The 18,336-nt window shown below is 45.8% G+C and overlaps 1 protein-coding gene across 1 annotated transcript in view; it reads right to left on the reverse strand.

The window, feature by feature from the left end:
* Positions 1–1,659: 1,659 nt before the first annotated feature.
* Mtor (mechanistic target of rapamycin kinase) overlaps positions 1,660–18,336 on the reverse strand; it is a 124,588-nt gene continuing 107,911 nt past the window's right edge. Inside the window, exons 48-58 of the mRNA XM_070037349.1 lie at positions 17,801–17,948; positions 16,772–16,894; positions 14,357–14,439; positions 11,635–11,707; positions 10,958–11,032; positions 10,495–10,630; positions 9,002–9,067; positions 4,853–4,933; positions 4,389–4,469; positions 3,646–3,751; positions 1,660–2,488 (exon numbers count right to left, since the gene is read on the reverse strand). Of these exons, the coding sequence (XP_069893450.1) occupies positions 2,473–2,488; positions 3,646–3,751; positions 4,389–4,469; positions 4,853–4,933; positions 9,002–9,067; positions 10,495–10,630; positions 10,958–11,032; positions 11,635–11,707; positions 14,357–14,439; positions 16,772–16,894; positions 17,801–17,948 (988 nt within the window). The 3' untranslated portion in view covers positions 1,660–2,472. The remainder of the gene's footprint in view (positions 2,489–3,645; positions 3,752–4,388; positions 4,470–4,852; positions 4,934–9,001; positions 9,068–10,494; positions 10,631–10,957; positions 11,033–11,634; positions 11,708–14,356; positions 14,440–16,771; positions 16,895–17,800; positions 17,949–18,336) is intronic.

Raw genomic sequence — 18,336 nt, forward strand, 5'->3', positions numbered from 1 at the left:
CTCTTGGCGTTATCTTCCGTAAAGATAACATCACTGCAGGCATTTCATCTGGAACCAAGGATATTATGTTGATCCTTTTCTTTTTTCAGGATAGGCAATAGGTGATAATATAGGCTGTATGAGACCTTCCAGGTATATTAAAATCATTGTTAGTATTGCCATTAGGATTTAAAATAATTTTTTTGGGGGGGCACTGCTGGGGATGAAACTCAGGTAGTAGTTAAGATGTAAGAGGAGGAAATACAATATGAAAGATGACCTTGTACAAAGTACTGTGTACATCCATAGATGCATAGAATTAGCACAAGATCCTGTATATTAACATCCTAATAAAAGCTAGTGAAAGAAAAATATAACAGTGGGTAAAGAAACATAGGAGAGTGGTGCATGGCTATTAGTACATTGATCTATCTACCTACCCATATGAGTGTGCATGTGCATGCTAGTACTGGGGCTTGAATTCAGGGCCTATGTGTTATCCCTTAGCTTGTCAGGGCTGGCACTCTCCTGCCTGGACTGGCTTTAGATGACAGGCTTAAGCCACTAGTGCCTAGGTAGTCTTTTTTTTTGTTTTCCCCCAGGGCCTGGGGCACTGAGTTTTTTTGCTCAAGATTAGTTTTCTACCATACCACTTGAGCCATAGCTCCATTTCTGGCTTTTTGGTCTCACACTTTCTTGCCTGGACTGGCTTTGAACTATGATTCTCAGATCTCAGCCTCCTGGGTATCTAGGATTACAGGTATGAAGCACTGGTCCCCAGCCAGTCTTGCTTTTTGATTGTTAATTGGAGGTGGAGTTTGCCTGTTTTTCTGCTGCCCCAGCTAGTTTTGAATGGATGCCTGGCAAGATGTGTATAGTTTTAAGTCCTGGATTTCCTTGTTGTTCCCTTTATTCTCCATTGACCACCAAGCCATACATGCTGAGCCATGAGGCCCATCCATAAGATTTGGTGGGTGGGTGGGTGGGTTTCTTGCATGCTTGTGTGCTGCAGGTCTCAGACTTTTAAATCTTGGTGCTGGGTGATTCCTTTCTTGCCAGGAATGTCCCCAGTTGCTTCATGTGCCATTCCTTAAGATTCATCCCAAGTGGCCTCTTTCCTTGAGGTTCTCCTGGGGTGCCAGGGAATTATCACTTCTACCTGTGGGCTTGCTCTCCTTTCAGTACTTTGGGGTTGGTGGCCTCTGTTCTCTCTGCAGTAGGCCATCTCCACTACACTGTCCTTGTCTTCTCTGTAGTCCCTAGTAGTAAATATCAATAACACGGAAAGGTGTGCGTGTACGCACAGTATAGTGCTGGGAACAAAACCCAAGACCTTGTGGCTATCAGGCAAGTAGTCTACTGTCCCATTTAGAATTTTTGTCAGTTTGGGGTGGGGGGAGGGGGTAAGAGGGGGGCTTGAACTCAAGGCCTGATCACTGTCCCTGAACTCTTTTGCTCAAGGCTAGCACTCTACCTCTTGAACCATAGCACCATTTCCAGTTTTTGAGTGGTTAATTGGAGATAGTCTCATGGGACCTTTTTGGCCCAGGCTGGTTTCAAATTATGATCCTCAGATCTCAGCCTCCTGAGTAGCTGGGATTACAGGTGTGAGCCACCAGTACCCAGTTTCCCTTTTAGAATTCATTAAAAACTATGAATTAAAACTCAGTCATGTGCATGTTTTTAAAATTCTGATGTCATTTATTGGCACAAAAACGATTCTGATACAACGTGATGTCTAGACGACACTGCCCCTATACTTTGTGCATGTAGTTGAGTACTTACTTCCTCACGGGCCTCACCTGTTCCAGTAAATCTCCCTCCGAGTTCAGCTCCTCCAGGGCGGACCTTGTGCTCAGAGTCCCTGCTCCGGGCATAGTGCTCAGCTCTTGCTGAGCGTAGGACCGGAGTGGGCTCCACTGTGCTATGAGCCCCTGTGCCCATTTTGGTGGGGAGATCCTGCACTGAAGGGAGTCGCAGCATCTCTCAGTCAGTTGTCACCCATTTTGGCCCATCCTCCAAATGCTGCTGCTGTCCAGGGACACTGAGGTAAGAGGGTGGGCGGAGCACTGAAGGCCGCTTCTCTTCTTTACAGTCCAGGATCAACTGTGCTGAGTCTGCTGTGCCCCGCTGACAGGGATGACCAGGCTGGGCTGTCAGTAAGTGCTTACAATGAGCTCTCTTGAGTTAAGTCAAAACCCGTATTTCTAAGTTATGGATCTTCTGTTCCCCCCAAATCAATGGCTTGATGTATGTAGTATTATTGTGTTTCACTGTCTGGGAACATAATCAAGCCTTGTGTTTCTGACCTTATCTTCTTCAACAGCAGCTAGAAAGTTGGTTCAAACCAACTTGGAGTATACAGTAGTTCTTTTCATTTACATTTCAAAATGTTTAATTAGGTTGAACTTTCTGACCAGTTTCAGTTTAGTGGAAGCACAGACCAAAGTATGAAAGCCTCATAGGAGACGCTGTGGCATGCTGGGGCTCCCGCTACCAGAAGGGACACCTAGGAGGACAGACAGCAAAGGAACAGTTTAGCAAGCTGAGCCTCTTCACAGCTCTGCCTACATCCCACCGTCTATCTGACAGCCCTGAGACTTCTTCCCTGAGCTTCCCAGCATTCAATGTGACATCTCCTGTGGAGGGCTGGCACTGATGAGATCCCTCAAGGACACTTTCTGCATCTCCTCTCTAAAGTTTCTGCCTCTAAACATGCCGCAGCAATCAGTTATGGGATGCCTGGGGTCCTGAAGGCTAGACTCTCAGATCATCTGTCTTTTCATCTTCCTCTCTCTGTCACTGATCTGGGGTCTTTTCCTATGTCCTTTTTGTCTCTGAAGTATAACAAAAATCTTGATGAGCCGGGCGCCAGTGGCTCACGCCTGTAATCCTAGCTACTCAGGAGGCTGAGATCTGAGAATCGCAGTTCAAAGCCAGCCCGGGCAGGAAAGACCGTGAGACTCCTATCTCCAATAAGCCACTAGAAAACCGGAAGTGGCGCTGTAGCTCAAGTGGTGGAGCGCTTGCCTTGAGCTGAAGAGCTGAGACAGCGCCCAGGCCCAGAGTTCAAGCCCCTTGACCGACAAAAAAAAAAAAATAAATAAAAATCTTGATGAAACCTCACAAACTAACAGGCAGTCTATTCTAAGCCATTGTTTTTAATGCAATTTTTTTGGGGGGTGCCATTTCTGGGGCTTGAACTCAGGGCCTGGATGCTGTCCTTGAGCTTTTTTTTGCTCAAGGCTGGAGTTCTACCACTTGAGCCATTGCTCCATTTCTGAGTATTTTGCTCCCTGTGCTGGCTTCCTATGGTGACTCTCAGATCTCAGCCTAATGAGTAGCTAGGAGGACAGGTGTGAACCACCAGCATCCTGCTTCTTGATGCAGTGTTAACTGAGTTTTGTGTTTGCCCTCCAAATTTCTATTTCCTCCCCTGTGAAACAAGAAAACAAGAAGCACATTGAGCTGAAGAGCTGAGGGACAGCCCCCAGGCCCAGAGTTCAGGCCCCACAACCAGACCCAAAAAAAAAAAAAAAAAAAAAGAAACAAGAAGCACAGCTGGTGAGCATGAGCTCTGCAGCTCTAACTGTCCTGGGGCTACTCGGGTCAGCTTTGGCTCCAAGGTTGGGAGCAGGGTTGGATCCTCACTGCTGATGCACTCACCAGCCAATGTAGCACTGGCAGAGGTTTTCATGGGATGTGGCTTGTTTAATGAGCAGCTCTACTTGTGTTGGAACATCCAAGGTGTCATCATGAGAGAAGTCTCGACCTGGAGAAGAGAAGTGTAAGCACCTGCACCTGCTATCAACACATTCCTAGTTTCTTCTGGTCAACTTTCTGTCCTGGCTAGGTTGGTACTCTATCACCTGCGTGCGCCTGGTCGGGGAGGTCTTGTGTTGAAGGGCAGCTCTGAAATGGAGGTCCTTTTTCCAGGATAGTTTCTGAGCATATAGCGGTATAGGTGCTTATCAATGTCACTTGACTGAAAAACTAAAGGCATGGCTGGGAAGGTGGCTTACTGGCAGAGTGCTTGCCTAGCATGTATGAAGCCCTGGGTTCGATTTCTCAGCACCACATAAACAGAAAAAGTCAGAAGTGGCGCTGTGGCTCAAGTGGTAGAGCGCTAGCCTTGAGCTGAAGAGCTGAGGGGCAGTGCCCAGGCCCAGAGTTCAGGCCCTGTGAGTGACCAAAAACAAAAAAAAAAGTAAAGAACTCCATGTAAAATTGGTCACCAGCAGGAGAAGCAGAGGGGGAGCCTGAGACACTCCATGAGCCATAGGAGGCTGAAGCCCAGACACCACCCCGGACACTGCACCACCGGAGATGGGGCTGACCACCCACTCCAGGGGAGAGCAGCTCCCCTCAGATGTCCTGTACCAGAAGTGCACCTGAACAAACATACATACCCGTGAGCTTGTCTCGAACCCTATTAATAATCTGAATAGCTTTCTTATTAAGGGCTTCGGGTTTCACCAAACCGTCTCCAACTGGAATGCACAAGAGCAGAAATAGCAGCAGGATTAGCTCACCACCACAGGTTCTATGGGGCCCCTGTTTGTCTTATCCATCATTTTCATGGATGTTGACCAGTCCTCCTTTGTGCCCATCTTTGTCCTCAGAATACAAGGAGAAATTCATGGAACCTCTCTTCTCACAGGCAGATTTGTTACCTCATCTCGTTGAACCCTCCCCTTCCCTATTTCAACACAGCAGCTCCTCTCTCTCTGTTCTTTTGTTGTTGTTGTTGTTGGTCTTAGAGCTTGAACTCGGGGTTTGGGCGCACTGTCCTGAGCCTCTTTGTGCTCAAAGCTAGCAGCTATTTTCTTAATAAATTCAGTCATTGGTGCAGTTCCTCAGAGGGTGAACTTACTGAATGAGTGAATAGACTCTGGCACCGTGGTCCCTGTTTTCTTATGGGCTGGTTCCCCAAGTTCCACACTGTCCAAAATTTCTAGAGCGAAAAAAATCAATTAGCAGAAAAATTCAAACAACTTAGAAGTCACTGTCGGTGTGAGCTTTTGATTTTTCACATACTGTGCCCCTTTAACACCTGTCCTAAGGACCTCAGTGGGAGAGGAGAAAGCTTTGTGTTACTCTTTATTCATTTGTAAGTTGTTACATCTATAAAGACATTTCAGGTGTGAGTTATTACTAAAGAATATGGTGCTTATCAGAATGGAAACATATATTTTCAAGCTAACAGTAGGAATTCAATGTTCTGATGTGGAGAACAGGAACATAAATCAAAACCCTGGAGATAAAACATGTTTGGACAAAAATGGACGATAATATAAGAACGCTATCTTTGAAATGGTTCACATATGTCTGAAGAGTTATTCCTCAGAAAATGTACATTATCATTTGTGGGTAGAAAAAGCCTGATATGGTCTTTAGCAGAGAAGATTCTGGCATCAAGAGTCTTGGTTAGGCTGGGAATGTGGCTTAATGGTAGGATGCTTGCCTAGCATGCAGGAAGCCCTGGGTTCGATTCCTCAGTACCACATACACAGAAAAAAAAAAAAAAAGCCGAAAGTGGTGCTATGGCTCAAGTGGTAGCGTGCTAGCCTTGAGCAAAAGAACCTCAGGGACAGTGCCTAGGCCCTGGGTTCAAGCTCTTGGACTGGCCAAAAAAAAAGTCATGGTTATACAAAGACTGCCATTTCCAAATGAAGTTTGTGACAATACTTTTATTAGTGATCCCCACACATAACAATGTTTTTTTTTTTTGGGTCTGGTCATGGGGTCTGAACTCTGGGCCTGGGCACTGTCCCTCAGCTCTTCAGCTCAAGGCTAGCACTCTACACTTGAGCCACAGTGCCACTTCCAGCTTTTTTCTTATGTGGTGCTGAGGAATCGAACCCAGGGCCTCGAGCATGCAAGGCAAGTGCTCTACCACTGAGCCACCTTCCCAGTCCAACACACACATAACATTTTTGGAAGTACTGGGGAATGAATTCAGGACCCAGTGCTTTCAAGTGGCCCACCACTTGAGCCACACCCCAGTCCATGTGACTTGATTTTAAAGCTATATATAAACAATCAGGTCTACTACATTTGGTGCAACCAGAACCACACATCCTGACTGCATCTGCACTTGTGGGCAGCATATAAGAGTCACTCAATGAGCCGGGCGCCGGTGGCTCGAGCCTATAATCCTAGCTACTCACAAGGCTGAGATCTGAGGATCATGGTTCAAAGCCAGCCGGGCAGGAAAATCCGTGAGACTCTTTTTTTTTTTTTTTTTTTGGGTCCGGTCATGGGGCCTGAACTCTGGGCCTGGGCGCTGTCCCTCAGCTCTTCAGCTCAAGGCTAGCGCTCTACCACTTGAGCCACAGCACCAATTCCGGCTTTTTTCTTTTTTCTTATGTGGTGCTGAGGAATCGAAACCAGGGCCTCAAGCATGCAAGGCAAGCGCTCTACCACTGAGCCACCTTCCCAGCCCCCCCCCCCCCCCCCGTGAGACTCTTATCTCCAATAAACCACTAGAAAACTGGAAGTGTTGCCGTGGCTCAAGTGGTAGAGTGCTCACCTTGAGCTGAAGAGCGCAGGGACAGCACCCAAGGCTAGAGTTAGCCCCACGATGGACCAAAAAAAAAAAAAAGTCACTCAATGCATTCATAGCCAGGTATTGGTGGCTCATACCTAGCTACTCAGGAGTGAGATCTGAGGATCACGTGGTTCAAAGCCAACCTGTATAGGAAAAGTCTGTTAGACTCTTATCAATAATGAACCAGCAAAAAGCTGGAAGTGTATGTTGGCTTGAGTGGTAGCACACTAGCCTTCCTTGAGTGGAAATGCTAAGCAAAAGCATGAAGCCTTAAGTTCAAGCTCCAGTACTAGCACACATACACACTCACAAATGTACTCATGAGGTGGCCCTGATAATAGAACCAATTAAGTCACAGCACACTGTAGATGAAACCAGACATCTGAACAAGGTCTAAGATCAATGTTTGAGTATTTGCCTAGAATTTACCAGGCCCTGGTCCAATCCTCAGCACAGAGGAAGACCTCACAAATCTGGCTACTTTGTCCAGGGCACAGTCTAACCTGTCCATGTGTGACACCACATACGTCCAAGAAACATTCTTCATCTTTCTAGCTACCCACCCAGATTCCATTGCGAGGATGAATGTCTCCGTCAGTGATCGTCAGTGGTGTCTCCCATGTTCTCTTAACTGCCAGTCCAAAATGACGCCCCTGCCTGACACACCATGGTTGTCCTCTCCCAAAACAGCATGCATGGGGACTTGAGGACATAACAGGGTGTGTTATTTTCTCTCTCTTTTCAACATCAGGGATCAAACCCAGGGCCTCCTTATGAGGAGGGCGTAGGTGAGTGTGCTACTGCTGCTGGCTCCACTCCCCCTTCTCTTATTATTTCACATCTATTGCAGTCACTTCTATAACTGAAGGCTGCACTTGTGCAGGTGCCTTATGTACCGTGACATTCTCTTCACACCTCAGTCATTATTTGGATTAGTTAAGTCACTAATTGCAAGAATTTGTAGGGAATATTTACTTTTTTGCAAACAACAATATTTCCCTAAGTGTGAACTATGTAAGATTCTATGAGAGAAAAAAGGAGTTGAGGAAAGAGGAGAGCAGAGAGCCAAACAGCTTCACTGCGTCACTCCCCAAGGGTTTCAATACACTGAAGTACTCTGGCTTTTGGAGGGACCCGTCCTACCAAGGATATTTCTGGAGATAGTATTTCATGGGCTTCTCCCAGCAATGTAAGCAAATTTCTGCTGCTTCCATCTTCCTATTTCTGAGCTATTAATAGGCTTGAAGGGTTGGGATGGAGCTCAGTGATGAACACCTGTCTAGCATGCAACAGGCTCTTGGCTCTATCCTCAGTACAGAAAAACAAGACAAACAAAGGCACATTTGTGGTCCAGATACAACACACACACACACACACACACACACACACACACACACACACACACACACACACACACACACACACACACACACACACACACACACACACACACACACACACACACACACACACACACACACACACACACACACTTTGTTGTTGTTTTTTTTGTCTTTCGTGGGGCTTGAGCTCTGGGCCTGGGCGCTGTCCCCGAGGCTTCAGCTCAAGGCTAGAGCTCTGCCACTTGAGCCACAGCGCCACTTCTGGTTTTCTGGTGATTAATTGGAGATAAGAGTCTCACAGACTTTCCTACCACACACTTCTGGAGAAAAGTCTCATGGACTTTCCTGCCTAGCTTGGCTTTTTTTTTTTTTTTTTTTGTCTGTCGTGGGGCTTGAACTCTGGGCCTGGGCACTGTCCTTCAGCTCTTCAGCTCAAGGCTAGCGCTCTACCACTTGAGCTACAGTGCCACTTCTGGTTTTCTGGTGGTTTATTGGAGATAGGAGTCTCACAGTCTTTACTGCCCGGGCTGGCTTTGAACTGTGATCCTCAGATCTCAGCCTCCTGAGTAGCTAGGATTACAGGCGTGAGCCACCAGCGCCCGGCTCCTAGTTTGGCTTTGAACTTCGATCCTCAGATCTTGGCTTCTTGAGTAGCTAGGATTACAGGTGTGAGTCAATGGCAATTAGCCTTCACATTTATTGAGATAGGGTCTCACTATTTAGCCCACAATGACCTCAAATTCACCATCACAATCCTGCCACCAAGTGATAGGATTACAGGTAGTGCCATACCTGAAATAACTGAATTTTTATAGCCAGATTAAGATCAGATAGTCATAAAAATTTCAGAGTTTGATGTATCAGTTCCATCCAGTAAGAAAAACATGTACTAGCCACTTAGCACTTAGTACATTTTAGACCTCATCCTGAAAGTTCAATAAATACCTGTAGAAGTATAGCATCTCTGCCAGACTATCACCGTCCAGGGCCTCCAGGAAAACTCATTGACCTTCAATTCAGCAGCCATGACCATTTTACATCTTGCCTGCTAATATGGCCACAACCTCCCTCACACGAGATGCACTGGGCCCCAGGACTGAATCTGTTGCCTCCCCTGGCATGCACTCACCTACTGACTGGCCCGCAGAGTAGGAATCCGTCCTCGTTCGGGATCGTTTGTTGCCTTTGGTATTTGCTAGAAAAAGAAAGGGTAAAAATGCTCTAAACTTTGGCTTGTAGGAAACTTGGTTGATAGGCTATTTTCTTTTTTGTTGGTCATGGGGCTTGCACTCAGGGCCTGGGTGCTGCTATCCCTGAGTTCTTTTGCTTAAGGCTAGCACTCTACCACTTTGAGCTACAGCTCTACTTCTGGTTTTCTGGTAGTTTATTGGAGATAGGAATCTCACAGACTTTCCTGTCCAGGCTGGCTTTGAGCCTCCATCCTCAGATCCCAGCCTCCTGAGTAGTAAGGATTACAGGCATGAGCCACCAGTGCCTGGCTGTTACAGTCTCAATCATAAAAGTAGGTCCCCCCTCCCCCCCAAAAAAAGCTCTAATGCTGAAGAATGAACAAAAACCCAATCCTTAGGAGTAAGAGGGTATGAGGTGCTAGTGTGGGACTTGTAATCAGGCCACAGATGCCTCAGGCCATGGATTTAGACCTGATGATATAATATAAGTAATTATGTAATGATGACATAATACAGGCAATCTAAGCTGAAAGGAAGTCTGATTTAACTGCAGTGGATTACAAGGCTCTTGTTAGTAAATGTCTAGTAAAAGAATCAAAAGATAGACAAAAATATTGCTGCTTCAAATCACAACTGTTTGCACTTCTTATTAAAATTCCAGCTCAATAGCCCAAATAAAAAATCGCTAGGGTACATAGCCTATCTTAAAGAATAATGTGTGGGCACTAGTGGCTCACGCCTATAATCCTAGCTACTCAGGAGGCTGAGATCTGAGGATCATGGTTCAGAGCCAACCTGGGCAGGAAAGTCCATGAGACTCATCTCCAATTAACCACTGAAAAACCGGAAGTAGTGCTGTGACTCAAGTGGTAGGCCACTGGCCTTGAGCTGAATTGCTGAGGACAGTGCCCAGAGGTTAAGCCAAAAAACAACAACAACAACAATGTAGTGAAACAGGTGCCATCAGCTCACGCCTATAATCCTAGCTACTTAAGACGCTGAGATCTGAGGACTGCAGTTCAAAGCCAGCCTGGGCAGGAAAGTACATGAGAAACTCTGATCTCTAGTTAACCACCAGAAAACTGGAAGTGGTGCTATGGCTCAAAGTGTAGAGCATTAGCCTTGCACGGTAAAAGTTCAGGGACAGTGCTTAGGCCCTGAGTTCAAGTCCCACGAATGACCAAAAAAAAAAACCAAAACCAAAACAAAACAACACACACAAAAAAAAACAAAACCAAAAAATATGTAATGACTATATAAGTTAATGACAGTTTTCTGTTCTAGATAGTAAAAATACTTAAATCCTGTAAAGGAGAAAGTGAAGTTCACCAATACACCTGAGCTCCGGGGAACAAGGTATTGAAGTGTTATGTGTCAGACATTCTATTTTAGGAGGGTCCCAACCCCAGACCCAGCCGTGGATAATACTCACTGTCCATCAGTCTCCAGTTCAGCAAGGGGTCATAGACAAAGGCTTCCAGCACAGCCATGACGCTGTCCTTGTGTTCCCGAAGCACTTCCATCACCGTGTGGCACGTGATTCTGTAGTTGCCATCCAGACCCGTAACCTGGGAAGCCACACAGCCTAGGCATTACTAAGCGTGACTCACTGGTGCTTCACGATCAAAAGCCAGAGAGAGATCCTGCCGTCTTCATTGAGGAAGCAGCTCATGCACTGGCTGCATCTTCAGGGAAGACACACGGGACCAGGTCTTATGTGCAGGGCTAAGGCTTTCAAAGGCCATTCCTAACACAATGGGAAGTAAGAGGGGCCTACCAAGCCACCACAGGGACACTCAGGACCCAGGGAGCACTAACAAGGAGGTCTGGTCAGAGGATGTTGTGTAAGTGCACCGGCCCCCTTTCCTACCAGCTTGTTAGCAGCATATCCTCACCTCCATGGCATTGGTCAGCATCCTTGTTAGTCTAAATGGAATCTTCTCTGGAAATTTTTCTCTGGTCATAGCAACCTATAGGGTAATCAGAGGAGAACGGGAATCCATGGTTAGATGGTTGCCTTCAGCTAATGCAAGGTGAAGCAGGTGGCTTTCCCCTGCATTGCCTACATCCATCTCATTAGAGCATAGGAAATACAGCACAGAAAGGAACTGGATTCAAGGAGGACATTTATCATAAGGATTTGAAAGATCACACACACACACACACACACACACACACACACACGAAAAGACGAAGACTGTGACACACACACACACACACACACGAAAAGACGAAGACTGTGTGAAAGACGAAGACTGTGACTGACACACACACACACACACACACACACACACGAAAAGACGAAGACTGTGTGAAAGACGAAGACTGTGACTGACACACACACACACACACACACACACACACACACGCGCGAGCGAAAAGATGAAGACTGTGTGAACTGCTGGGAGGCAGAATGGACAAGGGGCGATTCCTCTACTCAGTAGGGACTGACACTGACTTCTCAATCATGTTGGCAGGAAGGGGATAAGGAGCGTGACAGGGGCCTTTGGGTTATGTTTGATGAACTGTGAGCAGGGCAAGATTTCTACAGGATTCTGGAACATGTACTTACCTCAAAGCAGTCCCCAAAGTCAATGTGTAGGATCTTTCCACTCAGACGGTCCAGCATCAGGTTGGATGGGTGTCTGTGAGAAACACAAATGAGAGCAGGAATCAACAGACAAGCACTGATGAATGAATCAACAAGAATGTGAAAGTCTAGGGCTGGGAAATTGGCTCAGTGGTAGAGCGCTTGCCTTGCACATGCATGAGGCCCTGGGTTTGATTCCTCAGCACCACATAAGCAAAAAGAAAAAAGCTGGAAGTGGCGCTGTGGCTCAAGTGGTAGAGCGCTAGCCTTGAGCTGAAGAGCTGGGGGACAGCGCCCAGGCCCAGAGTTCGGGCCCCACAACTGGACCCAAAAAAAAAAAAAAGAATGTGAAAGTCTATGCTGGGGTTGTCAAATCACAGTCTAGTCTCCAGGTAAGTCTGGTCCCTGCCTGCCTTGTAATAAGTCAGGTTGCCCTTGCTCCCTGGTTTCTGTAACCCTTTCAAGTGGCCTCTGTGCTAAAATGGCCCAGGCGAACGCTTGTGACCAGAGGCCTTCAAAGCCTCAAATACTTATTATCTAGCTTTCTCTAGGAAAGGGCTTACAAGCCAAAATGAAGATTTATTTAAAAGAAATTTGCTTTGCTGGGATCTTGGGCCCCATGATGAGTTGATTCTGACAGTGATGGCCTCTCAGGGTGGCCTGGCTGTCATTCCTAATGCACAGCTGTTGTAGGGGCTGGGCTGCTTGAACCCTGAGCCACTTCACACAGGGTTATCTAGCGGTCTGCTGCTTTTTTTTTTTTTTTGCGATGGGATCTCACTGTATCATTCAAGCTGGTTTCAAAGTCTTGGACTTAGGTATGCACTGTTGTGTCTAGCCTAGTATTTTTTTAATTTTATTTTTGCTGGTCGTGGGTCCTGAACTCTGGGTCTGGGCACTGTCCCTCAGCTTTTCAGCTCAAGGCTAGTGCGCTACCACTTAAGCTACATTTCTGGCTTTTTCTGCTGTGGTGCTGAGGAATCAAATCCAGAGCCTTGTGCATGCAAGACAAGCACTCTACCACTGAGCCACCTTCCCAGCCCCTAGCCTAGTTTTTTAAAAACAAGAATTACTGGGTCGGGGTACAGAGGCAATTTCACTCTCAAATAACTGCACAAAACATGATTCTAAAAGAGAATAGTACTTAGGAGGCTGAGATCTGAGGACTGTGGTTTGAAGTGAGCCCAAACTGGAAAGTCTGTGAAACTTTTATCTTTAATTAACCACCAGAAAACTGGTAGTGGCTCTGTGGCTCAAAGTGATAGAGTGCTAGCCTTGAGTGAAAAAGCTCAGAGATAGCCCTCAGGCCCTGAGTTCAAGCCCCATGACCGACAAAAAGAAAAAGAAAGACAGTAGACAAAGAGAATCCATTCTCTCTCTCCATTTTTTTTTTTTTTTTTTTGGGTCCGTTGTGGGGCTGGAACTCTGGTCTTGGGTGCTGTCCTGAGCCCTTCAGCTGACAGTGATGACTGATTGATTGCGCAAGTTCTGGCTTCAAAGCTCATTCTTCAGATCTCAGCCTCCTGAGCAGTTATGATGACAGATAGGTGTGAGCCACTGGACTCCAATGAGAAACAGTTTCCCTAAGATTCTCATGAGTCATTTCTTTCTTTTTTTTTTGGTGCCAGTCCTGGGGCTTGAACTCAGAGCCTGGACACTGTCCCTGGGTTTTTTTTTTACTGGCACTCAGCTTAAGTCAATTTCTGAATATGACTCTCCCCTGCCCCCACCTACCTTGCTGGGGACTGAATAATCCAGGACCTTCTGTACACTGGGAAAGGGCTGGACTAGTGAGCTACATGCCTACAACTTCTCCCTAGTTGCTTTTTTTCAGTAGGTACATTTGGATAAAATTTATACACAGCTAGGTGCTGGTGGCTCACACCTTTAATCCTAACTACTCGGGAGGCTGAGATCTGAGGATCTACAATTCAAAGCTAGGCCAGGCAGAATAGTCCCTGTGAGACTCTTATCTCCAATTAAGTACCAGAAAACCAGAAGTGGCACTGTGGTTCAAGTGGTAGAGTGCTCACCTTGAGTGAAAGAGCTCAGGACAGCACCCAGGCCCCGAGTTCAAGCCCCATCATGACTAACTGCACCCCCTACCCCCACCCCCCAAAAAAAGTCTAAGTATCTACTTTGGTTGGTTCCAGTTATAGAGAAAGAATTATTTGCTAGCATAGTGGTGATTTGATATATATTATATATATATATATATATATAAATAAAATGAATTGATGCAATATGGCCTTTTTCTGGTACCAGGACTTGACTTCAGGATTCACAGACTCTCTACACTATCTTGTTTAGCTTACAGCTGGTACTCTATCATTTAAGTCATGCCTTCAGCATGGCTTTCTGCTGGTTAAGTGGAGATGGCATCTCACAGGCTTTTCTGTTTGGATTTGCTCTGAACCATGATTCTCCAGCTCTCAGCCACCTGAGCAGTTAAGATTACAGACCTGAGCAACTGGCTCCTGGCTTTTATACCAAAATAACCTATGGGGAAAGTGGTACTCTGGAACTATAGTTTTGCTTGTCTCCCCTGTGTTGGAATTATTGTTGGTATAGACTAGAGACTTAGGGTTGATGCTGGAAAGGAGGTCTAAAGTACAAAATACAAAGCTACTTACTAAAGGGTCATAAATCTCATTGGAAAACAAAGTAGGAAGATGACTAAAAGAAACAAATTGAACTTACTCACCGGTCTCCCAGACCTAAAATATATCCGACCATTGACATGACTGCTAAAGAGCGGGTGTAATTGGTTCTTCGGTCAAACCATACCTACAATATGGAGCACATGAGAACTAAAGTTGTGGATGTTACAGACATAATTTCAACATAATTATACCCCAATCAGTTGTTTCCTTATAGTCCACCAATACTCAGAATGTAGAATGGAGAGGGGATGAGTGGGGTTGGGAGAGATGGAGAATGATGAAAGGGGTGACATTGATCAAGATGCATTGTACTCATAAACTGACTTGAATTGAAATCCCTTTGTGCAACTCCTTAAAGATAATCAAAGTATAATAAAAAGGAACATATAGTAGAATAAAGATTCCATTTATAATCATAAACTATGCTGCGGAGCACTGGTGGCTCACACCTTTAATCCTAGCTACTCAGGAGGCTGAGATCTGAGGATCATGGTTCAAAGCCAGCCCGGGCAGGAAAGTCCGTGAGACTCTTATCTCCAATAAACCACTAGAAAATTGGAAGTGGCACTGTGGCTTAAGCAGTAGAGCACTCACCTGGAGCTAAAGAGCGCAGGGACAGCACCCAAGCCCAGAGTTCAAGCCCCATGACCGGTCAAAAAAATAAATAAATAGACTATGCTTCCGATTAAAGTTAATTACAAATTTGTTGGGCTTAGGTGAATAAACTTGTCTTAGGCACATAAAAACTCGAATAAGTGAAAATATCCATTTAGGACATCCATTTAAGATTATAAAGATGAAACTCCTTCAAAATCTTGTGAAACATTAAATATAATTCCAAGAAAAATTCAAAAAAATATTTTTCCCTTTTCTTTTCCCCTCCCTCTTTTCCTCCCCTCCCCTTCCCTTTCCTCCTGTTGAACCCAGAGTCTAGTGGGTGCAAGATATATACTCTAACACTTGAATCATGCCCCAGTTCTTTTCTTGGCATTTTGGTTTTGACTAAGTCCTCTAGCTGAGAATACATGTATACACTAACCATCATACCTGGCTGCTTTTTCTTTATTCTTTCTTTTTTTTGGGGGGGTGGGTGGGGAGGGTTGGTCATAGGGCTGAACTCTGGGCCTGGGCACTGTCCCTGAGCTCTTCAGCTAGTGCTCTACCACTTGAGCCACTTCTGATTTTCTGATGGTTAGTTGGAGATAAGGGTCTCATGGACTTTCCTGCCCAGGCTGGCTTTGAACTGTGATCTTCAGATCTCAGCCTCCTGAATAGCTAGGATTATAGGCATGAGCCACTGGTGCCCGGCTTTTCTTTCTTTTTCCTTGTGCCAGTCCTAGGGCTTGAACTCAGGACCTAAGTGCTGTTCCTGAGCTTATTTTCACTCAAGGTTAGTGCTCTACCACTTGAGCTTCTATTTCTTGCTTTTTGGCAGTTTATTGGAAATAAGAGTCTCATGGAGTTTCCTGCCCAAGCTGGTTTTGAACTGTGATCCTCAGGTCTCATCCTCCTGAGATCTCAGCTAGGATTACAAATGTGAGCCACCAGCACCTGTCTTTTCTTTTTTTTGTTGGTCATGGGCCCTGAACTCTGGGCCTGGGCGCTGTCCCTCAGCTCTTCAGCTCAAGGCTGGCATTCTACCACTTGAGCCACAGTGCCACTTCTGACTTTTTCTGCTTATGTGGTGCTGAGGAATCGAACCCAGGGCCTCATGCATGCAAGGCAAGCACTCTAGCACTGAGCCACCTTCCCAGCCCAAGTCCATGAGACTCTTATCTCCAATTATCCACCCAAAAGCCAGAGGTAGAGCTGTGGATCAAGTGGTAGAGCAGTAACCTTGTGTACAGTAGCCAGGCCCTTAGTTCAAGCGTCAGGACCGGCACCAAAAAGAAAAAGCAAAAAATTAGACTTAAGTCTTAAACTAAAAAAAATTCCAAATTGAGTTAGGATTTAAATGTAAACAGGGAGTCTTAACATTAGAGTAAGAAAATCAAGGTAGCTGTGCTGGTGGATCATGCCCATAAACCTAGCTAGTCCGGAGGCTGAGATCCAAGTGGGTGTGCAGTGGTATCTCAATGTGGGAGCCTGGTTTGAAGCTAACCCAGGCAGAAATCCACAGGAGTCCAATTAATCTCCAACTAACCACTAGAAAGCCAGAGGTAGCAGTGTGGCTCAAGTGGTAGAGTGCTAGCTTTGAGCAAAAAAGCTACGGTAGAACACAAAGCCTTCAGTTCGAGCCCTAGTATTGACACAAGCAAATAAAAATCACAAACCCTAAAACAGTAACAAAATTAACAAAAAGCAAATAAATAGGAAAGTTATAGCATATATAAAAAATACTATATAGAAGTCACATCTTATTGTAAGTAACTAGGGAAAACAACAAACTACTTCATCTAAACCTGCTCAATTGTTGGGCAAGGGGGTGCAGTGCCTGTAGGGCCTTGTGGCTGTACCTCGGAGCTGGGGCTTTTCAGCCACAGCAGCTTGGCCAGGTCATCCCCAGCTGTGTTGTTGACAGCATGCTCAAACACCTCCACCTTCTGCATCAGCGTCAAATGGTCATAGTCTGGAGCCATCTGAATCAGGACACAAGCAATCAATAAGAGAACAACTCAGCAAGCAGTGTAAATCCAGGACGAAACAAGCCCGAGAGGCCAGGAAGAACTGGGTCCTAATTTTACCACCACAACCAAAAGGAGAACAAATGGAAAAATAGGATGGCTTCTCTACTCTGACCTGCTGTCCACAGGAAGGCCTGGAGCCTGAAGGAGGAACAGCAGGCTTCACTTCAGCACAAGCCTAACTGGATGAAAGTAGGAGAGGGTGCTAAATGCCTCTTCTCCACATCTACTCACCATGGCTTCTCTACTGCTTTCTATACATTCGTAAACACATTTATGCATGATGTGATAAAAATTAAGTTTCTGGGCTTTAGATCTATCAGTTTTTCTCTTGGTCATTTTTTTCTCCCCCATATGGGGATAGAAGGATAGAACTTTGGGCCTGATGCATGCCAAGTTTGTGCACCAATGGGCTATACCTCTACCCTTCAGTTTCTTTCTCTTCTTTTTTCTTTCTTTTTTTTTTTTTGCTTGTCCTGGGCCTTGAACTCTGGGCTTAGGTGCTATCCCTGAGTTCCTTTTGCTCAAGGCTAGCACTCTACCACATGAGCCACAGTCCACTTCTGGCTTTTTCTGTGATTAATTGGACATAAGAGTCTCATGGACTTTCCAGCCTGGGCTGGCTTTGAACTGCGATCCTCACATCTCAGCCTTCTGAGTAGGGAGGATTACAGGCATGAGTCACCAGCATCTGACACTCTTCAGTTTCTTAGAGGTCGAATGCTTTAGGACTTACTTCATTAAGTTTTCTTCTAAAATCATTCTTTTGGTAAATAGATTTCTAAGAAGCAGCTCTGTATGGTCCTGCATGTGAGTCTGCTGAGGCTGAAGGTGCGGGGCTGGTCTGGCCTCACCACCTACCCGAAGCATGATGCGATGTTCGATGTTGAGAAGGATCTTCTTCTTCTCCCTGTAGTCCCGGATGAGGGCGTGCAGTGTGTCACAATGTGGGACCCAGCCAATGAGGCCAGAGTTGGTGGACAAAGGGATGACGGCGTATCTCTGGATGCTAGCACCCACAGGAAAGCAGGGTCATTGTACAGTAAACAAAGTGCACCTTTTTTTCTTTTTGTTGAGGTACTTGGGTCTTGAGTTTGCTAGACAGGGGTTTTACTACTTGAGCCATGCTGCCACAAACTTCTAGGCCAAGATATGCAAACTATCTTTAATGAGCCCTCTGCCTGGCTGTGTAGTGAGGGACCATCTGTGAAGAATAGTGGACCGATGATGGGAGCCACAGCAGTCCTCTCCACTCGCCTAATGAAGTCATTTCTGGAGTAAGCATCAAGCCACTACTTTTCTCCCTGGTGCCTGATTCAGACTCACATAGGAGCTGGGGCTGACTATAACAAAATGCCAGCATAACCAACAGTTGTGGAGGATAAGTCCAGAATCAA

Source organism: Dipodomys merriami, unplaced genomic scaffold, assembly GCF_024711535.1.
Source record: "Dipodomys merriami isolate MVZ:Mamm:240054 unplaced genomic scaffold, mDipMer1.0.p SCAF_28, whole genome shotgun sequence".
In the NCBI taxonomy this organism is placed as follows: Eukaryota; Metazoa; Chordata; class Mammalia; order Rodentia; family Heteromyidae; genus Dipodomys; species Dipodomys merriami.